General features: G+C 44.8%; 1 protein-coding gene across 24 annotated transcripts in view; it reads left to right on the forward strand.

Annotated features, from left to right (window-relative positions):
- Positions 1 to 23285, forward strand: part of ABLIM1 (actin binding LIM protein 1) — a 344682-nt gene that overhangs the window by 133947 nt on the left and 187450 nt on the right. For 2 of the 24 annotated variants that reach the window (XM_017543844.2, XM_037743989.1), the window contains exon 1: positions 4401 to 4887. The exons of 21 other annotated variants lie outside the window; for them this stretch is intronic. In XM_017543844.2, the coding sequence (XP_017399333.1) occupies positions 4872 to 4887 (16 nt within the window). In that variant the 5' untranslated portion in view covers positions 4401 to 4871. Of the gene's footprint in view, positions 1 to 4036; positions 4888 to 23285 lie in introns of those variants that run through there. One more of the 24 variants, XM_037743983.1, reaches the window with a different exon arrangement.

Genomic DNA, 23285 nt, shown 5'->3' on the forward strand with positions numbered 1-23285 from the left:
GCTGAGGCAGGCAAATCACCTGAGGTCGAGAGTTTGAGACCAGCCTGACCAACATGGAGAAACCTCATCTCTACTAAAAATACACAATTAGCCGGGCATGGTGGTGCATGACTGTAATCCCAGCTACTCAGGAGGCTGCAACAGGAGAATTGCTTTAACCCAGGAGGTGGAAGTTGCAGTGAGCCGAGATTGTGCCACTGCACTCCAGCCAGGGCAACAGAGCAAGCCTCTATCTCTTTTTTTTCTTTTTGAGACAGAGTTTTGCTCTTGTTGCCCAGGCTGGAGTGCAATGGCGTAATTTCAGCTCACCAAACTCCTGACTTCAAGTGATCCACCTGTCTCAACATCCCAAAGTGCTGGGATTATAGGTGTGAGCCACCATGCCCAGCCTTGTAAACCACACTTTTATCAGCCTAGTGTAAATGAAACCCTCCTTGCCTTCAGAGAGCTTACAACCTAGTTGTGGACTTGAAACCATTACAATAGAAGGGATCAGCCTATCCCAAGTGGTCTGTGCTTCTTAAAATAATGTATGTGAGATGATGGCTATCTTTTTATTCTGTTGATCTGAGAAATGTTTATATAAATGAGTAAACATAGACACTTCCTGTGCATCTATTCCATGTCAAACCATCTGCTAAACACCAGAAATGCACACACCAACACAACCCACAAGGAGGGAGGAGCAATACGGTTGGAAACAGATAATGGTGTACCTTGCAATGCAGACAGAACCTTTTGAACTGCATTTTGAAAGAAATAGGTAGCTTAGGTTTGAGACTTTAACCACAACATTTTTAAGGTCCATTCTCTTTAGAGTGGCTTTGAGGGCCCTCTGTCACCTGTCACCCAGCCTCATCTTGAGCCTCTCTCTGCTCTCCACCAATAGTGAACTACTGGATGCCTTCTTGCCCTATTACTTCCACTTGGAATGACTTTCCCCGCTTTCTTCACTTGGCCAGTCATTACCTACTTCCTTTCTCCTCCTGGAAGCCAGGTTGGACTCAGCACTGCCCTGGACCCCATGTCTACTCCTGCCTTAGTACCTTCCTCATTTCATTGAGAATATTAGTGTGCCTGCATCTCCTCCGCTAGATGGTGAGCACCTTCAGGGCAGAGGTTTCTCTCTTCTTGCTTTTGTACTCCCAGTCTAGTACCTGGCACACAGTAGGTGCCCCATAAACCTCTGAAGTGAGATTGATGGATGCCAACACTAAGTAGAAAGCAAATAGGAACTCAGTCTCTAGGTTTCTTTCAACTGAATTCTACTAGAGAATTGAGTCTGCTTTTTGCTAAAGAGTCCAGTGGTGACTGGGTGTGGTGGCTCACACCTGTAATCCCAGCACTTTTAGAGGCCAAGGTGGGCAGATCACCTGAGGTCAGGAGTTCAAAACCAGCCTGGCCAACATGGCGAAACCCTGTCGCTACTAAAAATACAAAAATTAGCCAGGCATGGTGGCGGGCTACTCAGGAGGCTGAGGCAGGAGAATTACTTGAACCTGGGAGGCGGAAGTTGCAGTGAGCCGAGACTGGGTGAGAGTGAGACTCCGTCTCAAAAAAAGAAAAAGTCCAGTGGTGTTGGGGGGTGGCACCTGGACACCTGGTGTCCCAGCCCCACAGAGGGATCCTGAATTCCTGCACTACAGGTGCACATGCAGTAGGTGACCCATGGCACTGTAGAGGAGAATGAGCAATGAGGAAGCGGACTCCTCCGGGCTGCTTGTTTCTAGTTGTAACATTTCCCTCTTCATTGGTTTCGCTATTGAAATGATGTACGCTAGAATTTTTGCCAGGAGTGGCTGTATGGTAATAAGCTTTTCTCTCCAACAAAATAGTTTCTGTCCTTTGGTCACTTGTGGACAACCCTTGCTTTATGTTGTGAGTGAATGAGGAGGCAGTGCAGCAGTCTGATGGGGCAAAAACCAACAGATAAAACCATGGGTTGGTGTCTGTATTAGGAAGACTTATCTGAGTGGAATGAGATTGAGATAATTTCTTTGGAAATCATCTCAAGAAATAATAAAAAAGTTATCTCTTATGAACGACACATTTCATTTTTTTCTTGATTTATTTTGCTTCACTTCTTGCAGCTTTAGCTGTAAAGTAGTAAGTGCCTATGCTTTGCTTCTGTTCTTAAAGCTCTTTAGCAATTCTGCCCTGAGGCAAAGAAACAAAAACAATTTGGTTTTACTTTCCCACATTCCAAAAATAACTTTAGTAATATCCTCTTTGGTTATCTTAGAAGTGCAGAGTGGATACTTTTATCGCAAACTAGCAGTGTCTGATTGGTGGGGGGACTTTTGCCATATGACTATTACTTAGCAGCTAAATGCTGGTGACTCATTCACTTTGACTGTGGTACAGGAAAATTCTTTCCATGGAAAACACAGGAGGGGGAAAATCTCTGCGAACCACTATGTAGTATTTTCCTTTAGAAAAGGCTTCTCTGACAATGAATAGGCATCAGCTGTTACTCTTAGCCAGCTTAGTCTCCAAAGCTGCCAGAGAGCTTTTCTAAACTCCGTTTCTGTGCAATTTATCCACCAAGGTATATAGGTAGGTTCAGAAATGTAATGAGACCAATTTGGTTAGTAAACTTAAATCTCTGAGTTTAAAACTGCCAGCCCAAGTAAAAGAAAAATTGAGCTAATGGCATTTACAATATCTGGAACACTTACATATGATCGGGTTTGCTCTAGAAACCAGTGGTGTTTTACACTCACATTATAGTAGAGAGGAAGGCGTGAGGAGGAGTCAGGGCGGGGGTGGGGCAGGCAGGGAAAGAAAGAAAGCTGCTTCCTTAGCTTTGGGCTAAATAAGAGGAGAGCCTTAGAGAGAAGTGCTTAAGTGAGATGCTGATGTATTTAAGCAGCAAAAATATAATAAAATAGATTCACCTGCTAGGCTCACAACACAGCTTAATTCTAGCACTCTGCAGTTAATTTTGCTTGTCAGCTTCTCCTTAAAGGCTCTGAGGGTGATTAGGGGTGGGTAAAGTAGACAAGCGCAGTTTTAGCAACGAAAATTGGGGAATGTGAAGGGTTTGTTTCCTGGATGCTCTTGAACTCTGCCATCCCTCTGGATTGGAGGTCGAGTTACTTTCATGCTTGGCTCATATTTATGAATGGAGGTTAGAGAAGCCGCTTAAAAGCTCTTCAGTGCTTATATTCCAGCTGGCTGCTGACTTAGGAAAACCATGACCTTATGGGGCTGCCATGGTTTCGGGGAGTGGTGTGGGGGAAGTATGTTGTCATAGAAAAGACAACTCAGGAGCTGGAGGGGACTTAGCTCTTACTTACAGCCTGAGACACCCAAGCTATTAATAAAGCCCTGAGTCACAGATGTAGGAATGTCACAGCTGCTTCAGATGTGCTACTGTTACACATCAGAAAACCAGCAATGAAGACCTGCCCAAGATGAATGTGAAGAAATGGGCATTTTTCTTCCTTTTCCTCAGACCCACCAAATGTAGTTGATTTCAGCCATACACACCCTCTCAGTCAAAGAGGAGGCAGGTTGATTGACTTCATTCCTTTCGGTTCTCCTGGCTCTCTTAGACCCAACATGTTACAATATTTGCAGTAAATACCATCTAATACTGGCTGTGCATTCTGGTTCTGAAAGATGTGTTGGCCATCTGCTGCTCTCCCCGCCTTGTGACGTCTGTCTTTTTGTCTCTTGCTCATCCCATCTCTCCCTCATGGTGAATGTATAGGACATGCCATCGGACCCGTGAGCTGGATTTGGCAGACGGGTGCTGGAGTCGGGTGGGCGTTGGCTTTGTGAACCAGAAAGTCCCGGGCTCACGGGACAGCAGGACAGGTCACAGGACAGGTCACAGGACAACAGGACAGGTCACAGAACACCTGTGACCCTGTGGGTCAGAAATCAAAAGCCTCCTCAGGAGCTGCTTCTGTGGGGTCAGGCTTAGGCTGGTCCTGGCGGTTGCACCATACTGGACCAGGCTGTTTGTCCCTTAATTGTGACTGGAGTGTTCCTCCCTAGCATATGCACATCCAAGGGGCTTGTCTAAAGACTCCAGTGAAGCAGAGGGAGATGGGGGAAGTCAAAATCCCCCCTAACTGGATCAATCAGATTTTAACCTTGATCCTGAATTGGATCCTGGGTAAGAAATAGAATCCTGAAAGATCCTCCTCCCGGCTGTATCTCCTTGTCTCCACCTTCCCCCAGCCCCGTTCAGGTAAACTACAGTGGGGAGCAGTCGAGCAAACCAAATGTCATTATTCATTTTTCATAACAGAGTGAAGTTGAAATTGGAATCAGCATCATTATTGTTTGTGTTTTACATTAAGGCCGATTTTATTTATCTAGATTGCCTGAAAGAAGCCGTAGTTAAAAACTGAAAGCGACTGTCACAGGGAGCCAATAAGCTAAGCATTGACTAGTTTTACTTATTGGAACCGTCCCTAGCCGGTGCTCGGTCCTCCTCCTCCTCCTGGCAATCATTTATCAGACTCTGGGAGGGGTCCAGCGCTCGGGAGCCTTTCATCGCCCGTCCGCAGCGCGAGGAATACAAGGTGGTGTCAGTAATCAGAGATTAGGACAGTGGAATTTTGCATTTGTTACAGCAGCAGCTGTAGCAAGTGGTTTCAGCCGCAGGGCAGAGTCCCCGAGCAGGGCGCGGCTGCAGCTAGGCAGACGGGCGGCGGAGAGCGCGGGGGCGCTCGCAGGGCGGGCGTGGGAGCGGGGCCGCCGAGGCGGGGCGGGACTCGAGACCGCAGCCCCGGACTGCACGGGGCTTCTCCTGGCGGCCCCTGCGCCCGCGGGTCTGTCTGCCGAGGCGCGCTTCCACTCCCAGAGTTTATTCCTGGTTCTTTCTTCAGTCCTGCTCGTCGGAGGACCCGGTTGCCATGGTGAAGGAAAAAGGTAATTATAAATATCGATCACTGTGCATGGTTGCAGAAGTTGGAATGGCACCGCGGGGCTCGGCCACCTAATGGGGAATGATCAATCGAAAGCCGGGCGGACATGTTCTCGGTGCGAGATGCTCCGTATTGTGAAGTCTGGGTTTCCATCCAGCTGAGACTTCGTTCAGAATCTTTAATTTCACCACCGCGTCGGAAGCGGTGCACAGTTGTGCTGTGGGGTGTGTGTCTCTTTTGATTGCTATTGCATTTTGAATTTTTTTGTTGTGTTTGAGACTTGCCGTCCGTCTTGCCCCCCATCTCAGCCATCATTCCCTTTCTCTCTTACCACCACTCCCCACCAATCAATAAGTTAATTAAGATATGTCATGAAAGGACCCTTCCTGCCAGGGCTGGGGTGTGCAGTGCTGGGGCATGCCCAGCCCTGGCTGGATCCGGCTGAAAGGAGAAGCTGGGCTGTTTTAAAGGCTTCAGGTGCTCTGTGTGTATAACCTGTCATTTCAGTGTTATCCCTCATCACTCCTCCAAACACCTTCTTAAAGATGCTGCACATGGCAAAGGAAACCACATCGCATCACAAGGAGAGTGTTAAAAGGGAGAGGATAGGTGTGGCCTGAACAGGTGTACGTTATTTACCTACTAGGCGTGGTCCTGAAATGGAAGATACATCTTTAAGAACTGAATGATAGTTGAAATGATTGGTTTCTCTGGGAAAGGTGAAAAGAACACCCCAATGCTTGCTTTGAGTTATTCAAGTAATATATAAATACATCTTAAGGAAGTAAAATGTTACAGGAGCATGGGGAGGGAAAGTGAATGCCTCTGGCTCCTACCTTGTCAGCTTCAATTCCCCTCTCCTCCCTAGAGATACAGTTGTTAACTACTGTGTATCTTGCTAGACCCTTCCAACCAGAATTAGAGAGAGACAGACACATATGAATATAAAAATGGAATTGTTCTATGATCATTTTCCTGTAACTTATTTTTTTCTCTTTTGTGTCTTAGGGACCGTCACCAAATGAATTTATAATGTAAACAACCACTCTTTAATTTTGCTTTCTAGTACACTTAGATTTACTGTCACATTTTCTTACTGCGTGGACATTCTTTTCTCCTCAAACCCAGACATCTACTCTTTCAGGGCTGTATTGAACTGTTTCACTGACTTATTTGTGTTTACTTTATCTTAAAGCTACTCCGGGGAATAGATTTAAGATGAAGATGCTGAACTCAAGTTGCTCCTTGTTGCTTGAAACTCAGTTTGGTTCTGTTATACTAATTGATGGGTTGACATACAGGATCCTGAGAACTTAATAGTGTTAAGGCTGCACCTCAGGACAAAGAGAAACATGGTTCTGCTCTGTTCTGCTCCTGTAGACCTTTAATAATCACTTGCTGTAGCTTTGGTTTTTCAGTGAGTAAATGGTAATTGAGTGAAATAGTGTGAGTGAAATGGTAATTGAGGGATTTGGTGTGAATAAAGGTGCTTCTAATAATATTTTCTGTCTTTGGGGGGTGCTTCCAGGAACCCTCAGTACCAAATACAGATGTTGACATTTACTGCCGGTCAGATCTCTTCATTTGTACCTGCTACCTGACTATGGCATGGCCCTCATCTCTGTTGCTAATGGATTTGAGTTTGGTTCCCTGATATGAGTAATTTGAGTGACAGGAAAGGGAATTACAAAGCCATTTCTTCATTCCATTCCTGTAGGACTCTTGGAAGACCTAGGCTTGCTATGTAAGGCGTGTATTATAGATCAGTTGTCCTCGAATAGCAGCGCTTTTTCTAAGTCATTGTAGACTTTCTGAAGCTTAGATTGCTGGGTTCACGTTGCCCTGCAAGTCAGTGGCCACCTTCTAACTGGAACACTTTGGAGAGTCCACTGAGAGGTCACATACTAGTATTATCTTAACCCTTAGCCGCTGATAAAAGGCTGTTCTGTTTTTATTTTGAGGTCTGTCAGTCCACACCTCCGCTTTCTGATTGCACTGACCTCAGCCATCAACAGAGAAGGGCAGGTTTGTTTTGTTTCACTGTTTGTTTTTGGTAGCTATACAAGGGCCTCCATAGAAAAAGGGGAACTTCAGCATAGCCTTTAAAGTGAAAAGGGCACTGGGGATCGTGTAGTCCAGGCATTCATCCTAGAGATGAGAAAACTGGGGATCAGAAAGGGTAAGTAAATTGCTCAAGGTCACACAGCAGATCACAGGACCAAATACTCATTCGGTGTCTCATCACACGATGTAGTGGATGAGGGACCACAGTTGCTAGTGTGTTGACAGCTGTTGTCTCTGTCACTAGATGGCGAGCCTTTCAGAAGTGGCACTGTGTCTCCATCTTTAGCTTTCCAGTGCATAGCTTAGTGTCTCCCCCACTGAAGATCTTCAAACAACCCAAACAAGTTGGCCTGTTGTCAGAACTGGAATAGGAACCTGTGTCTTCTTGATTTGGAAACTTCTCTGATCCTCTCCCTTTCTTCTTGCTCCCAGAAAAGCCTAGCTCCTTCCTTCCCTGTGGAGCTGTCAGGAATCACCTCGAACAGGCTCAGGTCCCGGCAGTGTCCATCCCAAGAAACACAGCTGGCCCAGGGAGGAGTGGCATAGACTCTGTTGTGCTCACCACTTAGAGCTCACACTGGTTTGCCTCATAGTTTTCTCTCTAGCGTAAAATACCTGGTATGGGGCTGACATGGGCTGAAGAGAAAGCACACTGGCTGACAGCCTCCACGAGTGTGGAGTGGCATTTGCAGACATCCTTTGACCTCATTATCTTTTGTTCTCCTGATCAGGCACCCATTCACTTCCAGCTGCAGACACTTATTGATTCCGGCATCTTGATGAAATGGTTGTTTCTCTTCTGTCTTCAAGGGTACCTTGCCCTTGCTGTGTCCTGTAACAAAGAAGCACAGGAGATTTCTGCCGGTTTATCTGTCAATAACCACCTCCCTAAATACACGCTTATCAACCTAAACTCCAGAGGCCTGCTGTGCTCATTTAAAAAGGTGTAATTGTTTAGCTAAATGTGTGTTATAGTGCCAGTGTTAAGAATACAAAAGGGATTTATTTTTGTTAGGAAAAATAAGAATAAGCAAATATTAGAGATTAAGCTCTGTAAACACTCAATTCAAATAATAAAGAATGCTTATGGTTTGGAAACCATGTGAAAAGACTAAGAATTTAGCAACAAGTCAGAAACTTCAAGGTAAATAGAACTTTACATTTAGGCACATCATTTTTCATTTGTTTTGTTTTGTTTCCTGGAAGTTTTCTGATGGCCCAACTTGCTTTTGGGATAGAGTGGGACCCAGTGAAACTCATTCCAGTCTCTGAATGGAGAGATGTTCACCTTCCATCGACGTTTAGTGTGTCAGGATGCACACGTACACATACTCACAAGGCAAGTACTTTCTCTAGAGCAAGGATTTTCAGCCTCAGCGTCATTGAGATTTTTACAGATAATTTTTTGTGATTCTGTTTTGTGCATCGGATGATGTTTAGCAGCAATCCTGACCTCTCCCCGCTACATACCGGTAGCACTGACTTCCTACTCATGACAATCAATATGTCTCCAGACATTACCAAATGCCCTGTGGGAGCAGAATTGCTCCAGTTGAAAACCACAGTTGTAGAGGGCAGTGGGGTGCTAAGACACCTTAGTCATAGTTCTCTTTAAGGTTTAGTTCAGTGGATTCTCGAGCACAAAGGGTGACAGATGTGAACAATTTGTTTCTTTTCTTTTTTTTTTAAGACAGAGTTTCACTTTTGTTGTCCAGGCTGGAGTGAAATGACCTGATCCCTGCTCCCTGCAACCTCTGCCTCCCAGGTTCAAGCGATTCTCCTGCCTCAGCCTCCTGAGTAGCTGGGATTACAGGCGTGCACTGCCACGCCTGGCTAATTATGTATTTTTAGTAGAGATAGGGTTTCACCATGTTGGCCAGGCTGGTCTCGAACTCCTGACCTCAGGTGATCCACCTGCCTCAGACTCCCAAGGTGCTGCGATTACAGGCATGAGCCACCGCACCTGGGCTAAGATGGGAAAAATTTGTATGGGATGTCAATCAGACCACCACAGCTCCTTCTTGATGCCTTTTAGCTTTTGGCAGAAACAGATGCTTCAAATAATAAAGCTGCAGAAGGACTAACAAAGGTCTTCCTCCTTATTTATGGTCCTTGTTTCCCAGCTCATTTCAGCTGCTGAAAATGGAATAATCCTCTTCATCAAAGTAGATGTGTCTGCAGAGATGTTCTAGCTCAGTTCTTTCTTTTTCTTTAGGATTCTGTAAGCCCCGTTCTGTTCAGGAAACTTCCCTATTCTGTTATCATCTCCTGCTTGCCCTTTCTGTGTTAGGCAAGGTGCTGGGTACTTAGGAAGCTCTCAAGGGCTTAGAAGATACAATGGCTGTCCTCTGCTTCTTTAGCACCTGTTGAGGAAGTAAATAGGCTCACAAATAACTAATACTATGTAGATGTTTAAAAAGGCATTGGTGCAGCACTCTGGCAAGTCAAAGGTGGTAGATTTAGCTTCTCAGTCTGCTAATCAGGAAAGCCTCCCTGAAGCAGGCAGCTCTTAAACTGAGGCTTTAAAGATTGGAAATATGTGGACATATAATCAGTTGGAATGAAAAGAGAATGGTAGATTTGAGAGAGGCCATCACATTAGACTTGATGGGGCATGACAGCAGGTTGGGTGGATGTAATGAGAAGGATTCAGAAAGCAAATGATCTTAAGGTTTTGAGTCCCAGTCACTCAGGTATCAGTTTGCTGGTGGCACTGTAACAAAGCACCACAGCGTGAGCGACTTAAACCACAGAAATGTATTGTCTCATAGTTCTGGAAGCTACAAGCCTGAGGTCAAGGTGTTGGCCAGGTTGGTTCCTCCTGAGGGTTGTCAGGAGAATCTGTTCTATGCTTCTCCCCTGGCTTCTGGTAGTTTGCTGGTAATCTTTCATGTTCCCTGGCTTACAGAAGCAACTAGCTTCACGTTCACAGGGTGTTCTCCCTGTGTGCCTCTCTGACTCCATATTTCCCCTCTTTACAAGGACACCAGTCCCAATGGATTAAGGCCCACCCTAATGACCTCATTTTAACTTGATTGCCACTGTAAAGACCCTATCTCCAAATAAGGCCACATTCTGAGATACTGGGGGTTAGGACTTCAATATATGAGATTGGAGGGTGATACGGTCCCACCCATTTCACGCAGACGTTGAGTTAGATGGCTAGGCTTGGGAAGGAGGTCTGAGGAGGAGCAGAGAAGAATCAGTTGTGGGATGGGAGAGAGTTGCTAGTGGTGAAGAGGAAGAGAGGAGATCGGTGGGAGGAAGGAGTTGAGCTCAGTTTTATTGACCTTAAGCCAATGTTGGGGATAAAGGACTGGGGAGTGATAAGCAGTGAGGAGCCCAGCTTGTACCTCTTGGGCAGACTCTGATATTTCTTGGCCAGTTTGTACAAAGTTGCTACAATCAACCTTAAGGAAGATAACGTTAGAAACAGACCTTGCTTTCTTTTTGGAATAACAGGAGGCATTCAGATACGAGGCATCAACGGGGGAGCCAGCACCACACCTTTCTGCCTCAAGCTGCTGTGTCTAGCACCCTTTATGGTTTGGAAGGAGCCCCTCCCTGCCGTATCTAAAAGCCACTGCAGTCTTGTACTTGGCAGCTCCTGAGAACAGTGGCGTACTGTGTCTCAAATATGACCTATACCCTGGTACCAAAGTAATTCTTTTAGGACACTGAATCATCATATTTCCCAGCTCAAAAACCCTAATAAATGACACGGTAAGGTTCAAAGCTTCCTGCTTGTCATGCAGGGTTCTCCTCAAGTCCTTAAAATACCTCCTCCCTGCTTCCATCTATATAAATGTCCTTCTACACCAATCTTATTTTATTTTCATTTTAGTGTTATGAAATCCATCAGTGATTGAACACATACTAAATTGCAGAGCTCTGTATACATTGTCTTTAATCTTCTAACCCATCAGGGTAAGTACTATCTTCCCCCAATAGGTGAGGGAAAGAAGACTCACGGGAGATCAGAGATCACTTAGATAGCATGTAGAAAATCTAAGTTTTCTATATATTTTTCTGCCTATCTGGCTCAGAAACCAGTGCTAATGTCTACCTCGAGCCCCTTTACCTTTTGAATGATCACAGGGGTGGTATTTTCTTCCGTAACCTCAGTCATACTGTCTACCCTCCTTGTGAAAAATACTGTGTACCCTCCTTTTATGTATTTATCAAAGATCTAACTCAAGTTTGGCTTCTTTATAGAGTTCCTCAAAGGCCCATCCCTTCTGCAAATTCTTCTAGAATTACTCTGTGCACCTAAGTAAACACCAGATTAACAACAGTTGTCACCTGTGCAACTTAGGACGGTGCTATTTTTCTCAAGTATTTGACTTCGTATGCAGTCTTGTGAAACAACCTTAGGAGCTGTGAAGTGTTGCTGCCTCGAATGCTATTTGCCCTCCCAAAACACACACCCAGACAGATACTACCCACTCGGATGCATGCATACTGCCTAGTGTAATCAACACTCACTTCTATTCCATCTTCGGGAAAGCTCTTTCACTGTGGTGTAATAATTCCTCCTGTGCGCGATGACTATTGAGTCACTTTCCAGGCCTGCTCTTTCACGGATGCTAGCCATTCCTAGCCTCAGGTTGAAGTTGAATGCCTCATCTCTACCTGCCCTTGGATGTGCCTTAACTTCAAGAACCCCAATATTTTAAAAGGGATACCACCAACAAGGACATTTCCTAAGTAAGGTCTAAGGGGAGGTGATAGATTAAAGGGGACACTACGAGGCTACAAGTTTCAGATAAATTGTTCTTGATCAGTGACTTATTTACACTACTCAATTGTGAATTTCCCACCTTTGTGGGGAGGGGTGCTCCAGTTCTTGTCATCATACTCCACTTGGAGAGAAAGCAACCAAGTGTGAATTGTTTGTACTATTTTATAAGTGAAAGTGCTACTCTTACCAGGAAGTGTAGCTCTGCTTAGTTTATCTTCACTCCGGAAGTGCTGTCTGAATAATGGGATTTCCAAAGCAAAGGGAAAGGATTTCACATGTTAGAAAAAAATCATAGCAAATCATCTGCCCTCTGATACCTACTCATTGATGTCTAAAAAATGTTTATCCAGAGAGAAAAAGATGTCATTTCCACAATATAAATAAATATGAGAGAAGGAACATATTGATGTGAATGTATTCAAAGCGCTTGAGGGCGATTTTTGATGACAGGAATAGAGTGAAGAATACGTAGACAGTGGACATCTGAAATGGAGGTTTGGCCTCACCTATTGTTAGCTACTCCCAGACTTTGGAGGTGATGTTGGTTCTTGCCTTTCCCATGCCAGGCCAAATGACCAGGAAGGATGAGCAACTTGTATTGCGTCACAGAGAGTTTCTCTCCAAATTCCTGCAGAAGATGTACTGCAGGAGACTCACCCTACCAAGAAGCATATCTTGGCATTTGATTCGTTTTGAGGAGGTGGCCCTCTTTGCCATCGTATTCACAGCCCTAGAGGCCAAGAAAGAGGATCCTAGTATTGCTGGCTTCTCCTGTGCCAAAGTCAAAGTGCTGAGTGTTTTCCTGAGCCAGCATTAAAGAGCCAGAGAACTTTTCAGAAAGATCAGTGATCAGTGAGTGGTGCAGGATTTCTTCCCATTGTGGTTGAGTTTGATCCGGGCACACCACAGTAAAAACCAGCCCAGCTTCCTATTTCATTGTGTGTTTGTCTGATGGTGACTCATACTGAGAGGTATGTTTATCCCAAACTGGCAGGAGCTGTGTATTCAAGGGCAAATTTTGTTAACAGTGGGGAGAGTGAAAATTTGTTATGCATGACCTCTTTTCTCTGAAACATTGTATTTGTGCTCAGACTGACATAATTAATGCTATTATGGTCCAGTGTCCCCTGGGGGTGGACCAGGGGTGAGTGTGTGTGTCCCTATTGCAATCAAACAGGCTGACTTGTTTGAATACTTGCATCTAACTGTGAAGATCCTGGTTTTTTAAATACTTTTTAAATTACTGTCCTAGACGGTAATTTCTTCCAAAGACAGTATAGTCTAGGACAGTAATTCTTCTCCAATTTCAACTGGAATCAGAATCATCTGGAAGGCTTGTGAAAACACAGATTTCTGGGCTCTGCCCTCAGAGTTTCTGATTCAATTGGTCTGGGAAAAGGCCTGAGATTTTGCATCTCTAACACTTCCCAGATAATGCTGATATTTTTTATTTAGAAACTACACTTTGACACTGTGCAGATAATCTGTGATTTCTGTGGGTAAACTGACCAGGTCTAGAGGTGGATGAATAAAAATTTTTATGTAAGTTGCTGCTTTATTCCCTTTGGCAAATTTCTTCTTGCTCACCATGCATAGATGACAAAGAGAAGGTAAAGAAAGAAGATCACTGTCAGTCTGGCTATCCTGTAGAATGAGACAAAGCCATATTTCATAATGAAGCAGACCTTCTGTGAGATCCCAGTAGCCAAGAAACTGCTGTCAGTATAGGATACTGGGGAGCAAAGGTTGGCAGGAAATTTAAAGTACTTTTTCACGGGGGTGAGTTGGAGCTCAGCGTGACTTGGAGAAGGAAACATAATTTAGAATGAAAGCACAGGTGTCCATGTTCTCCAGGCATTCTTCCTATGTCTCCAAGTCAAGTGAGCATGTTTACCTGGAATTGTAGATCTGTTTGGAATTTTGGGGTAAAGCATGTTTACCTGGAATCGTAGATCTGTTTGGAATTTTGGGGTAAAGCATGTTTACCTGGAATCGTAGAGCTGTTTGGAATTTTTGGGTAAAAGTTCATTAGCAATATAAAAATGAGCCAGGCATGGTGATGCATGCCTGTAGTCTCAGCTACTCAGGAAACTGAGGTGGGAGGATGGTTTGAGCCCAGGAGGCAGAGGTTGTAGTGAGCTGAGATCACCACTGCAGTCCCTCCTGAGCCATACAGTCAGACCTTGTCTCAAAAACAAAAAAAAAGGTACAGAAGTTTATCAGCTGTCTTGCCTCACAAAGGCTGCCACTTCCTCTTTAATCTTTGAGGAATTCTAATATGTCATTCAGGCTGGGAGTGCTTCATTCACTACTACTGTACAGTATTTACTGTTCATTTGGTGGAAGTAGATCATCATAAAGACCTTTATCCTCCATGTCTTTATGTTGAGCAGGTGAGGAGAAGGAGGAAGAGGAGGGCTTGGTCTTGCTGCCTCAGGGATGGCAGAGGTAGAAGAAAATCTGTGCAGGGGATCTGTGCTGTTCAAACTCGTGTTGTTCAAGGGTCACCTGCATTCTGTCTATGTTCTAATAGTCTGTATTTTTTCTTCTGTTTATTTCTGTTGTTCTCTATTTAAAACATGAGAAGGGAAAAGTTCAAGAAGAATTAAGAAAAGTGGGTCAGGCACAGTGGCTTATACCTATAATCCCAGCATGGGAGGCTGAGGCAGGCAGATCGCTTGAGCCCGGGAGTTTAAGACCAGCCTGGGCAACATGGCAAGACACTGTCTCTATTAAAAAAAAAACAAAACCAAAATCCCCCCCAACAAAAAAACAAAAAGCTGGGCATGGTGGTGTGTGCCTATATTCCCAGCTACATAAGAGGCTGCAGTGGTAGGAGGATCATCTGAGCCTGGAGGTCAAGGCTACGATGAGCCATGAGCACACCACTGCACTCCAGCCTAGGTGATAGAGTGAGGCCTTGTCTCAAAAAAAGAACCACACACATACACACACACGAAAAGTGGATGGTAGGAAAATGTGGCAAGATTATTCCCCACTGGAGTGTCTGATGGATGAGGAATGGGAGAGAAGACTGAGCAATCCCTCCCTGAAAAAATGATAGGAGCTATGGGTGCCCAGGTCCATGGAAGGTCTCATCATGACACATGAGCTAGGTGGGTGTCCACTGGACTGCTGCCATGTGCCACTTGAGGGACCCCTTCTGAATGGTCATCAAGGAGCAGCTTTAGGAGGATGGGGATTAGAGTCTGGAGGATGAGAACCCAGTTATGCTGAGCACTGAAGAAGGAGTGGATGCCCCTCTGTCCCTGCTTACCTGGAAAGTGCTACCACTTCTGCCATGTGTAGAGGTCCTGGCCTAAAACTCAGAAGTAGCAATGAGCCATGGTGAAGGGCTTTCAGTAGTGGCTGTGATCATATTACAATTTTCTTCAGGTCTCTTATCTGTGGGGCAGCTCGAGAATAACCTGACACACTGAAAAGATCCTACTTTCAGTGGATGAATGGGTCAGCAGGTGTTGAGAGGGATGCTGATGGAGAATGCAAAATGGAGGGGACATCAGGCGATAGAAGGGGGTGAACAGTCTTCTATGGGGGTTCTAAGGAAGGAAGAGTTACAGTCCCAAGGGAATCAGAAACGACTTTATGGAAAAGGTGGCATTTAAGATTGGTATTCGAGGAGTTCTGTAGGTTTCTTAAGGTTGGGGATGGTGTTTGATTCAACTTGTATTCATTACGCAGTGTCTGTTCCATAGTAAGCACTAACTGAATGTTGAGTGAATAAGTGAATGAATGATGTATATGGGTCGGGGAGATGGTTATTCTTATTTGGGAAATGTTTCTTTACAATCTAATATGAGATAATCTATCTAGATATAGCAACAAATAAAATGCAGTTCTTGACCTGAAAGCACTCACTTTCTAGCAAGAAACAGACACACATAAATAAGTCATTATGATTTAATGTGAAATGCACTCAAAGGAGAACTATGAAAGTAATATGGGACTTCAAGACAGAAAGTGATGAATTCTAATGGATGGTCGTGGAAGACTGGGCTTTGAAGGATGAACAGGAGTGCTGTAGTGGATAAAAAGAAGATTGAGAGAAAGGGACTCAAGTGGGTAAAACAGAAGCAATAAAGTACAGCTCCTGTCTGAGGAGATGCAAGCAGCTCAGTTTAGCAGAGGCTGCTGTTGGCACATGACACAGTGATGGACATACGGAGAGGTAAATGGGGGGGGTACTTTGTGGGCCACATTGAGCTAAGGATGATTAGAACTGGGGTCAGACATGGATGCCCCAAGAATCAGGCAAGTGACCTAACTGAGTGGAGCCTGGGCCCAACTAGAGAGCATGGCCCTCCTTAAAGGGAAGAGTTACTTTGTCCTTCATCCTAGGTCCCACGGAGGGATGCGTGTCAAGTTGCCGGGCCTTTTGGTTTTCAGGAGCAGCTGGAAATATGTTTAAAAGTTGGCAAATGATTTCACTTTCTCTTTAAAAAATATTATGTGTGGCCAGGCACAGTGGCTCACACCTGTAATCCCAGCACTTTGGGAGGCTGAGGTGGGGAGATCACTTGATGTCAGGAATTCAAGACCAGCCTGGGGAACATGGTGAAACTCTGTCTCTATTAAAAACAAACAAAAAATTAGTTGGGTGTGGTGGTGCTTGCCTGTGATTTTGGCTACTCAGGAGGCTAAGGCAGGAGAATTGCTTGAACCTAGGAGGCAGAGGTTACAGTGAGCCAAGATCATGCCACTGCACTCCAACCCGGGCGATAGATTGAGACTCCTTCTGAAGAAAAATATTTATATATATTATGAGGACCAAGCAAAACATATCTGTGGGTAGGACTCAGTCAACGAGCCTCTCGATTATAGTTTGGAGTTTAATTGACATGTCCACCATGCCTACCCCAGGAAGAAACACACTTTCACACAGCAAGACCCAGGATTCATGCACACATGCAAACAAATGACTGGAATAAAAGCCACATGAAGCAATACTTAGGTTTACTCTCTGCTGTTTTCTTTTCTATTCTTTAAGTATGCTGGTGATGATCCATTAAACTTATTTTATGTTCTAGTGGTTTAAGAACCAAAGCTTGAAAAGCATTAGCTTAGACCCTCTACACTAACTAATTAAACTTTTATTGACGAAACAGAATAAGGTACTTCTGTGGGCAACCATGTTTCCATTCTGATTACTCCTGTTATTGTGCTAATAGGTATGTTTTGGTTAAGTTGGGTTTCTTCACTTGCAACTTGGCAGGTTTTGACAAAAGAATGTCTGAATCTTTCATTTGCCACTTTATCCTTAATAGAAGTTGGCTGGAACTTGGTGTCATCTGTCTTGGGTACTTGATACAATTAAGAACTGACCCAACTGCTAAATTCAGAGTAAAATACTGTTTGAAGTCCATCTGGAAGTCTAAAGAAAACGCTCGTAGAGCCCATGTCAGCTTTCAAGCCTAGTATTTCTGGAATTACTTTTTCATTTGGGATCCCTTTTCCCCACGAGTCTGCCTCACCTCTGCATTCACCATGCTTACCTTGTTTCCTTGGTTTTGCATTGCAGCCGGGGTGAGAAAGTAGGATCAGGGCCGGTATTGTCTGTCATGCGCCATCCCACCCCTCAGTGACCAGCTCTTCATCTACGTTGTAAGGCATTACATGCTAGATAGCATTCTTTTTTGATGTATCAGAGCTTTTCCAGAAAAAAGTATCATTTTGGCTGGGTACAGTGGCTCATGCCTGTAATCCTAGCACTTCGGGAGACCAACGCAGGTGGATTGCTTGAGGTCAGGAGTTTGAGACCAGCCTGGGCAACATGGTGAAACCCTGTCTCTATAAAAATAAAAAAAATTAGCCAGGTGTGGTGGTGTGCACCTATAATCTCAGCTACTCGGGAGGCTGAGACAGGAGAATTGCTTGAACCCAGGAGGCAGAGGTTGCAGTGAGCCGAGATTGTACCACTGCACTCCAGCCTGAGCAACAGAGCAAGACACTGTCTCAAAAAAATCAAGACACTGTCTCAAAAAAATAAGAAAAGGAAAAATATAACTTAGAGGCTTTGGAGAGAGTTCACCCCTCCCTCAGGAATGTCCAAAAGGTGAGTTGTCAGCAGGCCTTCCATACAGCAGGAAAGGTTTAGCCATTCCTTGGGTGCAGGGCATGTCGGTCGTCACTCCATCTTGACTTGGAAGCACCCTTGCAATATACAACAGGATTCAAAAAGCACTTGGACTTTTGCAACAAGAGCCCAGGAGTGGCGTCTTGCCATTAGAGTCGACATGATGGAAACACCCCCAGGGAAAGGTCATTGCCTACCATGAAGACCACACGACCACAGTGAGGCAACACTAATATGGTAGTTTTACATAATGAGTAGGCAAAGAAGCCAACTACTAAACATGAATCAGGCAAACAGGGCCAGCCAGAGAGAAGGCAGTTAACACAGTACTTTCAGGTTGCGGGCCAGTGCAGTGCAAGATGACCAGGAGCAGCACTGGAGATGAGATTGGAAGCCACCTTGTTGGCAGGGCCTGTGCCTTGCCTCTCCAGGGCACTGTTCTCATCTGAGTGGGGGGCAGCACCCTCTGAAGTTGTACAGCCAACAGCCTGCACATCTGTTGTGTGCAGAGTTTTGCTCTTGTCTCCAGGCTGGAGTGCAATGGTGCAATCTCAGCTCACTGTAACCTCTGCCTCCCAGCTTCAAGCGATTCTCCTGCCTCAGCCTCCCAAGTAGCTGGGACTAGAGGCATGCACCATCATGCCCAGCTAATTTTTTTTTTTTTTGGAATTTTTAGTAGAGATGGGGTTTCACCATGTTGGCCAGGATGGTCTCGATCTCTTGACCTCATGATCCGCCCGCCTCGGCCTCCCAAAGTGCTGGGATTATAGGTGTGAGCCACCGTGTGTGGCCCAGCCTGCACATCTTTACCCCGGGGCAGTGTGCTTCCAGGGAGCTGACACTGCAGTTGGTAGCAGGCAAATCACGTCTCTACCACTTCCTGGAGGACATAGAGCCAAACTCCTAACGTGTCTGAGAATCAGGGTTTCTTTCAGTGAAAACAATTCTGAGAACACCTACTTTTCTCTCCACATCAAGATGTTTCATAAGTTATCTGGTGAGTTTGAGCATTGGAAACAATTATTAGTAGATCACAACAAAAATTTGGTAGAAAACATCAGGGATTATTCATCAGGAGCTAGGCAAGTGGGAGAAAGGGAAACAATGAAATCTAAGAACAAAAACCATTGTACAAGAAAGGGAATCAATTCATATGAAGCACTACAGAGTCGACTAGAACAATAATTACGTTCTCAAAGTGTCAACACTGACCATGGATTTAACCAAAATTTGTGGTGTAGGCATATTGGTAACAGCTGAATCTTCACCTGTAGAAACAGGATGTCAGTAGCTAATGGTTGAGTTGATATAAATGTAAGCTTAGTGTTAAGAAAAAACACCAGAAGTTGAGCACATCTGCCTATGCTATAGGGGTGGGGAGGACTGGGGCAGGCAATTACCATCATGCATTATAAGCATATTTGTTTCCTTTCTTTCTTTTTTTTTTTTGAGACAGAGTTTCACTCTTGTCATCCAGATCCAGGCTGGAGTGCAATGGTGCAATCTTGGCTCACTGCAACCTCCGCCTCTCAGGTTCCGGCGATTCTCCTGCCTTAGTCTCCCAAGTAGCTGGGATTACAGGCATGTACCATCAGACCCAGCTAATTTTGTATTTTTAGTAGAGATGGGGTTTCTCCATGTTTGTCAGGCTGGTCTCTAACTCCCAACCTCAGGTGATCCACCTGCCTCGGCCTCCCAAAGTGCTGGGATTATAGGCATGAGCCACCATGCCTGGCAGCACATTTGTTTCTTATGTGTATAAGCCTCTTTGGGTTTTGCAAACTTTCTTTTCTTTTTTTGAGATGGAGTTTTGCTCTTGTTGCTCAGGTGGGAGTGCAATGGCTCGATCACAGCTTGGCTCACCACAACCTCCACCTCCCAGGTTCAAGCGATTCTCCTGCCTCAGCCTCCCCAGAAGCTGAGGTTACAGTCATGTGCCACCATGCCAGGCTAATTTTGTATTTTTAGTAGAGATGAGGTTTCTCCATGTTGGTCAGGTTGATCTTGAACTCCCCGACCTCCAGTGATCCACCCGCCTCGGCCTCCCAAAGTGCTGGGATTACAGGCGTGAGCCACCACAGCCAGCAGCTTATTTGTTTCTTATGCAGGTAAGCCTCTTCAGGTTCTTTAAACGTTTTTTCTTATAGAGACTGGGGCTTGCTATGTTGCCCAGGCTGGTCTCAAACGCCTGAGCTAAAGGAATCCTATTGCCTTGTACTCCCCAAATGCTGGGATTACAGGTATGAGCCACCACCGGGGCCTAGACTAAACTTCGATAAAAGTAAATAAGTATGGGGCAAAAATCCCATACTTCCCACTTCATATCTTTATTGTTGGGGTTAATTTAAATGACAGTGTGTGAAAACTTCAAACGTGACTTGTGCCATGTACTCAAAAAATGTTAATGATAAGTCAGTTGGTCTGTGGAGTTTATTTAAGCATCAGGGTAGGAGCACAGCCCAGAGCCAAAGGAATGGCCTTAGGTCCCTGGCAGATAAAATAGGACTAAGAAGCAGGTGATGAGAAGAATTAAATTTGTAACTGGAAGGAGAGACTGTGTTAAACCGCCTTCAGCTAGGATTTTCAGAAGCTGAACACCCTTCTCTATGGTATATATCCTTCTCTTTCTCACTGGCCCCTTGTGGTACAGTTTTCCAGTTGCCTTGGTGACTTTGTAAAATTATCCCCTAAAGCTTCAGGATTGTGTAGGTTTGCCCAAAAAGTAAGTCGTGTTTATGAATGGGAGCTTTGCAAACAGTCTCCATGGGTTCAAATTCCAGCTCACCTGCTTACTAATTTTACCACCTTTGGCAAGTCACTTAACCTGTTGCCTCAGTTTCCTCATCAGAAAATAAGGACAATAATAGTACTAATTAATAGGGTTATTGTGAAAATTGGATCAATTAATCCACATAAAGCACTTCAAACAATGCCCGGTCATCCCAATGCCTCCCGGCACGTAGCCCAGTAATTGCTATCCCTTCTGTTACTACTGTCATTCCTTTTGACTGAGTAAAACCAGGGCAGTGTGTTCAATGAAATGGAGTTTAGTAACAGATTAGTTTGAGGACCCTGGAAAGTAAGTAGAGCTGAGACAGGTGAGTTGAGGAACCCAGGAGGGTCCACCCCTTTCCACCGGACGATGTCTTTGAAGCTTGCCTCAAGTAGAGTAACGCTTTGTCACCTTTGTCATGCCACAGGACTCCAGGACCACATCAGTGGCTTCCTGTGGCCAGTAAGTCCTACTGTGCAGCGATAGAAATTCCACCAAGGAACTTGACCTGTTGGGTATTTGGTGCCCACATCCCTTGGGCAAGCAAGCTAATGACACTGGTCTTTTTCTTATGGAAGGAAATGAGATGGCTAATGATGCGTTGATGCAGGAGCTGCTGGCATCATAGGAACAGTTGTAAAGTGTTTGAGGCTGGGGAACCATGTGTGCTCAGGACACCCACCGGAGGAAGCTGACCACCCGCTCTGCAGCAGTCCCTGCTGGCTGTTCTACTCATCGTGTCCTGTCTGGGGACATGCCAGTTAGCTTTGCTAAGGCTCTGGGGCTACCCAAACTCTTCCTTGCAGACCAGGTCAGCTGGAAATTGTGCTTTGTTGTGTGGTTCTCATTCAGAGAGCTCAGCCAGGTTGGTTTGAGACTGGTCTGTCAGTAAGCTCCTTCCTTGAGCTGTTGTTGTTGTTTTCTGAGTCAGAGACTTAAACAAGTCTTTTATCTTTTGTCATCAGTTGAGTGGTATTGACGTCATCCAAATTACCTAACTGATAGTAGATGCTGTTGGTGAACCCAAGGTATTTAGCCAACCTTCAGTTTCACCCAAAGACTGTTTCTCTGGAAAAGAGACCGAAAGCCAGGCTGATATTCAAAACATGAAATATTGAACATGCATTTATAGAGTGCTGACGGTGTGCCCACGACTGTGCTAGACCCTGGGAATACGATGGCAGTTACCTTGTAAAGAATAAGATGAAGAAGAAGAAAGAGAATGTTTAAATTGTGGTAGAGTGGAGACTGAGATAGGAGTCACAGGGAGACTGCCTTTAATGAGGGAGTTCAGGGAGAAGAATCAGAGGAGGTGACCTAGAAGCTTGAGGATGTGACCAGAAGGAGGAGAGGGAGCGGGCTTGCAAACAGCTGGGGAAGAGCCTTTTGGGCAGAGAAAAGCATGCCTGGAGATCTTGAAACAGCAAGAGCCAGAGCTTGGGAGGATGTATAGAGAATAGGAGAAGAGGCTGGAAGAGGTGGTGGGGCCAGAGGGCATCTTGCATAGGGCAGTGAGCGAAGGATTAGTGGACAGATCTGTTTATATTATGTACTTAAAAGATCATTCTGGTTGTTGCGAGGCACAAGGATTGAACCAATGAGTTGAAATTCCACACTATTTGAAGATACACATTCATGTTTTTTTTTTTTTTTTTTGACGGAGGAGTTTCATTCTTGTTGCCCAGGCTGGAGTAAAATGGTGCTATCTTGGCTCACCGCAACCTCTACCTCCCGGGTTCAAGCAATTCTCCTGTTTTAGCCTCCCAAGTAGCTGGGATTACAGGCATGTGCCACCATGCCCAGCTAATTTTGAATTTTTGGTAGAGGTGGGATTTTTTTCTCCATGTTGATCAGGCTGGTCTCGAACTCCCAACCTCAGGTGAGCCACTGGTCTCAGTCACCCAAAGTGCTGGGTTTACAGGCATGAACCACCATGCCTGGCCCCGGCCCACACTCATGTTTTTCATAACTGTACCCTGAACCCCTCCTAGCTTTTTACTTTAAGGAGGGACCAATTACTTATAGACATATCCTAATGTTTCTCATTTTCCAGCACATCTCTGGTGCTGACACTGGTGTCAACATTCCTCTAGGCAAGTTGTGTTTGTGAAAACTCCCATGTGAGTGGGGCACTGGTCTGATGGCATCTCATTCTGATTTTTCATATCTCTCTTGTTATGGGCTCTTTCCTAAAAGGGTAGCAGAGATGAAATGATATTGAGGACATTTGCTGGGGTGGGGACATGTTAGTGAAAAATATGTCTAATACTTTAGTGAGGAGGATGGCATGAATTAACAAGGTGTAAGGTTATGTACACTGTATTGGGTAATTCTTCTCTGTTTGTGTGTATACAGTTATTCTTCTGATTGCTATGCAAATATTGAGAAGCTGAGACTAACAGATACTAACCAAACCTGCTGCTTAAAAACTATAGAGACAGAAAGTAGATGAGGGGGGACTACAGGCATATGCAAACATGCCCATCTAATGTTCAAGATTTTTTTGTAGAGATGAGGTCTCACTTTGTTGCTCAGGCTGGTCTGAAACTCCTGGGCTAAAAGCCACCCTCCCACCCTGGCCTCCCAAAATGTAGGGATTATAGGCATGAGCCACCACACCCAGTCAAAATTTGTTGATTCTTGATAAGAACTTATTTTCCAAGTGTTGCTTTTTTTTTTTTTTTTTTGAAACAGAGTTGATAATTTTCAGTTTAATATTCTCTAGCAAAT

Source organism: Cebus imitator, unplaced genomic scaffold, assembly GCF_001604975.1.
Source record: "Cebus imitator isolate Cc_AM_T3 unplaced genomic scaffold, Cebus_imitator-1.0 Scaffold161, whole genome shotgun sequence".
Taxonomy (NCBI): domain Eukaryota; kingdom Metazoa; phylum Chordata; class Mammalia; order Primates; family Cebidae; genus Cebus; species Cebus imitator.